The 10067-nt window shown below is 37.5% G+C and overlaps 1 protein-coding gene across 1 annotated transcript; it reads left to right on the top strand.

Annotated features, from left to right (window-relative positions):
• The first annotated feature begins 1021 nt into the window (after positions 1–1021).
• Positions 1022–9306, top strand: RNF141 (ring finger protein 141). The gene is made up of 5 exons (XM_010190121.1): positions 1022–1225; positions 2801–2909; positions 3891–4072; positions 7238–7345; positions 8976–9306. The coding sequence occupies exons 1-5, from the start codon at positions 1041–1043 to the stop codon at positions 9124–9126; spliced, it is 735 nt and encodes a 244-aa protein (XP_010188423.1). The 5' UTR covers positions 1022–1040; the 3' UTR covers positions 9127–9306.
• Positions 9307–10067: the final 761 nt, after the last annotated feature.

Here is a 10067-nt window from a genome sequence, read left to right as displayed (position 1 = left end):
GACAACTGTAGGCGATGCTGCTGGGCAGTTTTATGTCCAAAGGCATACGTACATGCAGGATGAAGTTCTGGGTTTTTGTTATGTCTCTCAGAAAGTGTTTGTAATGCATCTTGTAAGAGATTATTCCATATTTAACTTAAGGTCAATATTCTGCAATTGGCATGCCTTTGTGGACCTCTGTCTGTAGAAGTCTTAAAAGAGTATGAAACTACTGGTTTGCATTGCAAGTGATGAACTCTGTACAGACAGAATTTATTTGCATGCCCCTGCTATTTAAAGATGAAGAGCAAAGAGAAATTTTGGGGGAATGTCAAATGAGAGGGACCAGGGAGAGGAAATGGTTGAAGACTCAGAATCAGAAGGGGTAGGGTAGATACTTACGCAGACTTTGCGGGGAAAAGATACAAGTGTAAAGGAAAGGTGAAATAAGATGGAGGGGTTTGAGCAAGTCAGTTCTGTAGTATGTCCTAAAGCTGAATGTTTTGTGCAGATAGGGAGACTGCTAAATTGGTTTATGCTGATGTGGAGTCCTTGGTTTACCAGTTTAAGAGTGCTGTGAGAATTCTTTTGATCTGCCAATGTCAGTCTGATGCAAGGAAGCTAATTCCTAATCTAATGTCTGTGTATAAACATACATTGATATAGTTATTTGTAGACGTTCTGGCTTTCACATGCACAGATATTTAGGAAAAACAAATATTGCCATAAATTACCATTGTCATCTTAAGATTTTCTTTTCCATTCCATTGAATGTATTTGTATGTATGTGTTGGAGTTGCTGAAAAATCTGCATGAAAGATTATTTAATACAACTATTGCTGTAAGCAAATTAATACATTTTTCATAAGTTGTTGATGTGGCATTCCAGTCTCTTCCAAGTGGTCTGCTTTGTTTCCGGTTTGATTGTTCAAGTTGTGTTACTATAGAATAGGTAGACTGGTTAGTGGGTAGCTGAACTCTAAAAGAAAATGAGGGAGTAGCCATTCATAAACCACACAAATGTAACTCTGAAATATTTTTAGCAGAGACTCTGCAAGTGAATGAGAACTTCTTTCTACGGAACTGAGGTGAAGAACTTCACCATGGGTCAACAAATTTCGAACCACACACAAACTGTAATTAACAAGTTGCCAGAAAAAGTAGCAAAGCATGCCTCTCTGGTTCAAGAAAGTGGTTTCCTAACGTATGAAGAGTTTCTGGGAAGAGTAGCTGAACTCAATGATGTGTAAGCCTGACTTTGTTTCCTTTCTTCGTGTTTTACAGAGACCCTGTATGCAATATATTCCTGTGTGCTGGCTAAGCCAGAACTGACCATCTGGTTTTGAAATGTTTCCTTCAGTTCTTAAAGTTTCTATAATGGTTGTAATTACACTTCCAAACCAAAGCAATTTCTCCTCCTTAAGTTCACTTTTCTCCAGTACTCTTCTTTCAGCAAGTGTCACTTCTCTCTTAGAAGTTGATAAGAGGTAGATGTTCAGCAGTATCTTTTTGTTAGTGTTACCTGTTCCCTTACTCTTCCTTCTTCCATCAGCCCCCTATAGATGCAGTGCTGCTTCCCCTCTTCACCACTTTTGGTAGGAAGTAGCAATACGAGCCCTATAAACACAGTACAGCTACACTAGGAAGATAGTACCAGAGCCAGAACTGTTTGTGACCCTCTGTCTCACATCTGTGGACATGCAGTGCGGTTCCTCATTAAAGATGAGTTGTGCCTTACTGTCTGAAACCCGTGAATGAGAGAATCACAAGCAAAGGGCTGCACAAGTAAGATTTTTCATAGCCTGCCTTTTGACTGATACATTGATGGTAAACACAAATCAGAGAATCATAGAATGGTTTGGGTTGGAAGATGCCTTAAAGATCATCCAGTCCAACCCCCAGTGAACAAATTAAATGAACAAAAAGCAAGAGTTGACATTTCCACTCAATATTTATGGTATAAAATGACATGAGATTGATATGTCCATGCTGAAAAGGGCTTTGTAGTGTGTGGCTTTTGGTAGCTTTTGATGTTTAACTATCATGTGAATTTGTCTTCAGTTTAGAAATAATTTTGTACAGCGTCACACTTTTATGAATGACTTTCAAGAACAGATAGCTGTCTTCTGGGTAGACACATAAATAGATTTTGAAGTACATTACCTTATGTTTTCCTTGAGAATCTAAGCATATTTCAGTATAATTAACTCCAAAATACCATTGTTACTCAAGGTTGTGGGGTTTTTTTTTCTCCTTTACGGTGTTTTCTTCAGCCTGAATTTAACATAGCTTGTTCTGATTCTTATGGACTAGACCTCTGTGTCTGTGTTCCATTAAAAAAGCACACAAACCTGCAAAACTCTCAGGATCACCTAAAGCCTTCACCAGACTGCTTCATTATTAACATTTACTAACAAAAATACACCTCATCTGCATGTGTTGGTACTTGCATGCTTTTTTTTTTTCTCCTACATACACAGTAAGGAAAAAACAGTTTTAGATTGGACCACAAGATTTTATGATTACTGTAATGAATTAAAATGTCTATAAAGGACACTTGCTTGCTGATGCTGGATCAAAAGACTTGCACATCATTTTCTGAAATTTACTGTGCAATTTAAAGAGAAACGGACTGTATATTTTATATTTAATGACATGCTAAGGTTATTACTCTTTAATTTCATGTCTCTTGGTAGTACTGATAAAATGTCTTTAAGGATAAAGAGCTCGTAGGTGAACAATAAATAATACCACAGTGATTGAGGTTGCTGGTCTTTGCAAGTCTAGCACGTGATGTAAAACTGATGTTTCTTTATTTCAGTACTACAAAATTGACTTCTGGGCAAGACAAACATCTGTTATTTGAAGTGCAGCCTGGTTCTGATTCTTCTGCTTTCTGGAAGGTGGTCGTTCGGATAATATGTACTAAAGTAAGATTGTTGAAAATTTAAATTTGGTAGCATTTTTGTGTACAGCTATTTGGGGACTGTCACTTTTATTGGTAAAAACCAACATCTGCTACATATATTCTGAGTATATATTTTGATACAGATGATGTATTCAAGGATACTGTTTGATATCAGTTTCTGCAAAAAGCAGCTTAACAAAAACATGTTCATAACTAAGTTGAAAGGAATAATCTCTTCCAATGAAGCACTTACAGCCTATTAATCATGAATTCTGATGATTTGTAAGGTCAAGTCATGGTAATCAAATAGTACACCAAACTGGGAACCTACATAGTTTGATACTAGTAGAAGTTAATCAGCAATTCCAAGCATTATTAGTTGAGGTAGTGTAACTGTGTATGTTGATTCCTTAGAAAACCAATCTAAAAGTTAAATGTTTAACTTAGTTTGAAGAGCATGACAAAACTAACTTTGCTTTTTCTAATGGGGAGATTTTTCCTTCCGTATCCTATCAAGTAACATCCATAAGTGGCCCGGAATACACTGAGAAATCTTAACATGCAGTTTAAGCCAAGCCACATCTCAAACTTTGTTTGAAGCTAACAGTTTGTCATTTTCTATTTGCTCTTAGTTTTCATTCAGACAGCTGGCATTGTAGGCTATTTTAAGTTCAAATATTAAATGTCTGACTATTCTGTTCTTTGTTTTAAGATTAGCCTGGGCTTTTAGGCATTAGATCCCTACCCACAACTTAGACCATTTGAGTAGTGATGGTAATTGTCTTGTCCTAAAAATGTAGACCTAACTGCAGTAATTCCACCTGATGAAATAGCTGTGTTCACAGGCCTTAACTGTTACTGAAGCAGGCTGCGATTTGCTAAGATACTAACAAACACTTGAGAAGGTGACTACTGCCATGAGAACTGCAGTGCATTAAAAGAATTTTGAGCAATGTCAAGTAAAAATCTGATATGTAATTGTAAACAATTCTTATATCTTAAGATAAATAAAACAACTGGCATCGTGGAAGCTTCCAGAATCTTGAACTTGTATCAGTTCATTCAACTTTATAGAGACATCACCAGTCAAGCAGCAGGAGTTCTTGCACAGAGTGGTACTTCTGAAGAAGCTGCTGAGAGTTTGATGTCTGTGTCATCTTGTCAGGCCAGCTTGTGGATGGGAAGGTATTTTGATATACTCTAGCTTCTGAGCACAGTTACAACATAAATATTTTGCAAGTTCTGTTTAAAACGTGAGCTACAAACACTTAATGATCAAAACTGCATTGTTTTGGCAGATGCAGACTTTGTATCATCGCAAACATGAATAACACACCTTCTCGTGTACCAAGAGAGCTGTAGTGTCCTTCAGTGTAATTCTGTTGGTGCTACCATACCTTAGCTTCAGAACAATCGTTTTAATGACCAGCTCTATTATAAACATGGTAGATATTGAGTCTCCTGGATAAGGAAGCAGGAGGAAATGGCATCAGCTGCAGCTACAAATCCAGGGGTTTTGACAGTGTTTGTTTAAACAGATTTTGTTATTGTTCCGCTTAAACTTTCTCTTCCTCTTTTACATTTTGGCATGTGAATGTTCCCATCTGTTGCCACTAGAAACTCATCAATTATAGTAATAATGTAACTTGTAAGACTGGAAAAATGTGAACTGTCTCACACATGTTGACATCCTGCTTTGTTAACTAGAGGAAAAGCAAAAGACTGAGGTCAACACCTGCAATAACTTCAGTTCATACTGAATGTAACAGCAAGAAGCTTGTCACCCTTTCCCTGTGTGGAAATGTTGCTACTAATAATTTCTTACTTTTAACTTTCTGAATTAGTTCAGAGTTCTAATTCAGTTTTGAGTGAGGTAGAGATACGTTTTACGGTAAAAAATAGTAAATGGTGTAGTTCCTTTATATCAAACAGTGATGAGCTGGTAACCAGGTATTTTAACAAGTTGCTAGCCAGTTACCTCTTAGAATGTCACACTCCAGCTGTTAGAGTGAGAAAGGGGTGAGCTATGTTGTCATTCTGTCAATGTCAGTGGATTGCAGACTGTGTTCTTTTCATTTAATTTCCAGTTTCTCTTTTTTGGGAACAAATAATTTTAAATTATTGGCTGTTCTGAGTTATTAAAATGCTAGCATTCGGTATCAAACTGAGTATATTTGGGAAAGCATATTTTCCTGCTCTTTCTCAAAGATACATGGTTATATGAGAACACACGTGTATCTGGAAGTGGCCTTTTACTTCAAGCAAACAACCAAACAAAAAACCCCTTATGCTTATGCGAAACAACTTCATGTGTTGCTAAAGTCAGTGAGTAGATATAAAGTTTCTTAGTTGAGTTTCAGTTTCAGACTTTGAGATGGGGGCAATGAGCATCCTCTGTGTAAACTTCATTGCTTGAGGCAGTGCTAGTGACAAATAACAACAACAAAAGAGTGTACTTTTTGACATGCTAGTAATATGCTGAAATTAGTGAGCTGGTGTTTGCCAGTTGTATCTTAGCCAAGTTTTTCAAGTCATTAAGAAATGGACAGGCTGAAGCACCTTCAAATATTTTACACCAGGGAAATCTTCTGTTTGTTTTTCCATTTTATCTTCCCATTTGCCTAAATTCTTCTCACCTTTACACGTTTTTCAGCTCTCTGCACAGGCTAGCCATCACTCTCCAAAAATAGCAAATATTATCTTTCTCATTCTTCTTCTTACCTTAACTTCTTGCACTGGAGTAATACCCTGTTTCTCTGGAATGTCCACTTCCTATTCACAGCATTCCAGAATATCTGTAAGTGTTTTATGCTGTATGATAGTGAAGAGACAAGCATTTCCTTCGTTTGACACTATTGTTTTTTACCATTTCTTCAGAAGCTTAGTCCTGTGGCTAAATCTTAGGTTCCAGAAACTCTGTAAATAGGGTACCTGTTTTAAGTGCTTGTGTATACACCAGCAAATCACAAAAATTGAAGTGCTTTGATCAAAAGTTAGTACTCAGAGTTGTGTGGAGGAGGGAAATGAAAGGGAGCAAGTCCAAGGAGCATAGCGAGCTAATCAAAATACGTGGTGTTTGGAAACTGGTGTCTTCACTGTATGTATCATCATTGCAATTCTACAAAAAAATCTCAAAGCATTCTAAAGTAATTTCTCAAAAAGCAGATTGAAAGGAAACCCCACGGACCTACTGAAGAGTAAAACAAAAGCATGTTAATTGCTGTCCATTAGCTGGCTATTCTATACCGTTAGACAAGGTCCCAAGATATAAAAGCCATCGCTAAGGTGGCCTGTCTCTCCTGAAATGCAGTTCTTTCTAGAATGTGACCTCTGTGCCCCAAGCCACAGAAGGGATTCTCAAATAAGGATTTTTGGAAAACTTAAAACATTTTAGAACAGTTACCTGCCTGTTTTGGAATTGAGCCATGGCTATGAAATCAGGGAACTCTACATGTGCAGTTAGGTTAGGTCAGTGAAAGCTAAGGATTAGCTGCTCCTTTTCAGTCCTGTGAAGTCTTGATCGTGCAAATATTTGAGATACTACTGTTAGGAACTTTAGATATAGTTAGCTATTATTTGGGAAAAAATGAAGACAGATGAAAAGAAAATGTATTTCCCAGGGATTGATCTAATTAACTCCCCCCCCCCCCCGCCTCCCCCCCAGAACACCTAGAAGCTTAACTTGAAAAGCTGTGGTAACAGTCAACTTGGGGGACGGTCCTAGTTTGAAGGAACAATGATGAGAAGTGTACGAGCTAAAACCAGCCCTTTCAGTCTAATGAGCAATTTAGCTCTTGGCATTTTGATGGCATGTGAAATTAGTGAACGTGCATTCTGGTAGCGGTCATCTCAACATGCGTGTTTTAATCTAGGATATCAGCCAGTATACAGAAATTTGATAAAGTTCATTATGAAATAGTCCACCCTGACACTGCAAGGAAGGCAGATTCTTCTCCTGCCTTTAATGTAAACAGTCTTTCTTTTCTTCTACTCACTCATGTGATGTCTAAGTTACAACTTCTCACACTTCCTTGTTGATGTGAAAAAGGATTTGCGTAACTCTTTGCAACACCAAAAGCACCACATGCCACAAAACCTGAATGTATATTCTAGCTTGGTTTAGTTAACTTACTGCTGTTTGTTGGTAGCTTGAGGCTGTCTGCTCACATAGGCTGGGATGATGTAACGAGTCCATTCACAAAATTACCTGGTACTTGCAGATAAGCACAGGTGTTCCTTTCTGTCCATCACTAATTATTACTAAAATTGTCATAACTAGTGTAGTTAGTGGGGCATAAATATAAAACTTACTAGTTATTTGTGAGAAATACACTGTCTTCTCTTCTGCAGGGTTAAGCAGTTGACAGATGAAGAGGAATGTTGCATCTGCATGGATGGGCGTGCTGATTTAATCTTGCCGTGTGCTCACAGTTTCTGCCAGAAATGCATTGATAAATGGTAATACATATTAAAGGATATTAATTATTTTATATACCAACTGTCTGACATATTTCAGTTTAATCTGACATCAAGATTCCTTGATTTTCATATAATTTAATGTCTGACGATATTTGCAAGCTAATATACATATGATACATAAGCTTGAGTAAAATTAGACTGCTGCAGAAGGAAAGAAGAATTTCAGAATTTGTAAACATCTTGTGAAGAATTTAATTTTTGAAAAAGAGATGTGAAAGTGCTTTTCAGCATTTGGTTTGTAATTCCTTACCTTTTTATTCTCGTAAAATTAAATTCTTATATTCTTGCTCAAAAACTAGAGAAGACAGGGTATGTGCTGGTGCTGGCATGTTGTGCTTCACAAAATCTCAGTGAAAGCTGCTTTTTAAGGAAAAAAAAACAAGAGTTTGTAAGACTATACAAATATGAAGGCAAGTTGAACTGTCTTATCACTTATTTGGGAAATAATCAACAGAGGGTTTTTTTTTTTTACATTTCTTCTCCATAGCAGCACCTTCAAACTTCTGTATAACTTGTATCTTACGATGTATGTTCAGCTTCATAGTAAATTGAACAGCTTTTCAGCTTCTGCATCTGTCTGATGCACCAGTTGTTGGAAAACTGAGAGAAACACTGCTTTGTGGAGCTGCTCTCTGACCATGCAGAAGCCATACAAGCATCAGGCAGGTGTTCTGGCAGTCTAGCATTAGGTGATGCAGGTGTTCTCAGTTGAAGGCTTTTTTTAAAGTAGTTACTGCAAGCCATTCTACATTTAAGTCACACAATTTGTGCTAAGAATTTGTTTTGTCACTTTTTCAAAGGCTTATAAAGGAAGTTACTTTTATAACACTATGTTCTTACAAGAAAAGAACAGTAAAAATCTCTGGGTCTGATAGTATAACTGGTTCTCTCTCCTGAGAAAATATTTCAACATCTATCAGCATTACAGGGCTTAGTTTAGCAACCTGGGGAGAGCGGATTAGATTCTACTTTGGCTAATGAGACAGCTGAACTCCTAACTGAGTTTGAGTTATACCATTCTCTTGTTGGTATTCAGTTTTTAAGGTTTGCTGCTTCTTCACCTAGACGTGTAGCAGAGGCACCCAGCTCAGAAGCATAATTGTTTGGGACCCCTGCGTTAGTGGGTGGAGCAGGATGGGACCTGAGGGACCAATTCTAAACTTCAGTGGACTGAATAACCCAGGAAAAGGCTTCCCTTTTCTCTTGATAATGGAAGCTTGTGGGGGCTGGTTTCTGAAGTACCCCAGCTGAATATCTAAAGATAGGAGGAATTAATTTAGACAGTGGATTTCCATTTAATTTTTCTGGACAGGTAGCTTGATGCATTCTGTTTAACCAGGGCAAACTTGATTATGAGGAACGTGACTCCAAACTCGTCACTCAAAGAATGGAGCTGCATTTGGAATTGATGGCCAATCTGCCTCACAAAGAAAAGGTTTTTAAACAAACAAAAAATGTATAGGTGGTCTAATGCAGTTAACCTGATCATTCTTGAAGTTCTCACTGGGTTGCTGGGGTTTGTTTTTGTTTGTTTGGGTGCTCTTTTGGCTGTTTTTGTCCAGGAAGAGACCATCAATGAAAAACACTCATTTCTCTGGCTTCCTAACAGGAGTGATCGTCACAGAAACTGTCCTGTCTGCCGTCGGCAAGTGACTGGGGCAAGTGATTCCTGGGTGGTCTCAGATGCACCTACTGAAGATGATATTGCCACTTACGTACTTAACATGGTAGACGAGGCGGGCCAGCCTCACAGACCCTGACACTGGCCAACAGGCTGATCATAGCAGAAGCACTCAAAGCATTTGTTCTCACCTACGTCTGTTTTTACCTCTCGCTGCTGTTCTTCCACGGTCTGTCCTTCTCTTCTTGGCTGCGGTGAATCTGCGCTGCTCTTTTAAAACACAGGGTATATGAGCCAGTGTATGTGTATGCAATCTTAATTATTAATCTGTACTTTCAGTACAGTAAACCCTGTGATCATTAACACAGTTTATTTTAACAACTTTTGATATTAATTGTTTGACTACTAGATGAAGCCGTTTATAACAGCATAACTACAACTGCTAACTGCTGTTTGAACATCACAGTGTACTGCTACAGAAGATGAACCATGTTAGATGGCTTGACCTCACAGTTCTTACCCCTCAGAGCAGTCTCTTTAAGTTCCACAACAAATGTGAATAAGGTGATGAGTTAGGACTAGCGATTATTAATTCGAAATTTTACTGCTGAAACTTGAAAATGTCTCACTGCCTGTTCTTCAGTAGCCAGTTATTGCTGCTTTTAGTGTTTACAGATACGGATTGCAATCTGATCTGTTACAACTTTTAGGATTAATTATTTTAAATCTGTTTTGGAGTATGTAGACAGCTCTGTAAGTGTACATGTGCACTTCCATTTATTCTTCTAACAAGATTATCTCTTAGAATATTTTTTAAGTACGATATTTAGCATAGTCTTATTAGCTTGGAAACATTGAACAGTTTCATACAGAATCCTAAAAAAAGTAAATCAGTTTCTTTGTAGTTTTTTGATCAAGAACAGCCAAAATTATTTTTAAACATTAGGCATATCTGAAGAGAATGACTGTATTTGAATGAGCAGTTAAGGTGTAGTTTAGTCTGATACTGTGGTTTTATCTGCTTCTCTTTAGTTTTTGAAGTGATGAAATTAGGGTGATAAAGTATACGAAGAGTTATAA

Source organism: Mesitornis unicolor, unplaced genomic scaffold, assembly GCF_000695765.1.
Source record: "Mesitornis unicolor isolate BGI_N332 unplaced genomic scaffold, ASM69576v1 scaffold24058, whole genome shotgun sequence".
In the NCBI taxonomy this organism is placed as follows: Eukaryota; Metazoa; Chordata; class Aves; order Mesitornithiformes; family Mesitornithidae; genus Mesitornis; species Mesitornis unicolor.
The sequence above is the reverse complement of the archived record's forward strand: the minus strand, read 5'-3'. Positions and strand labels throughout refer to the sequence as shown.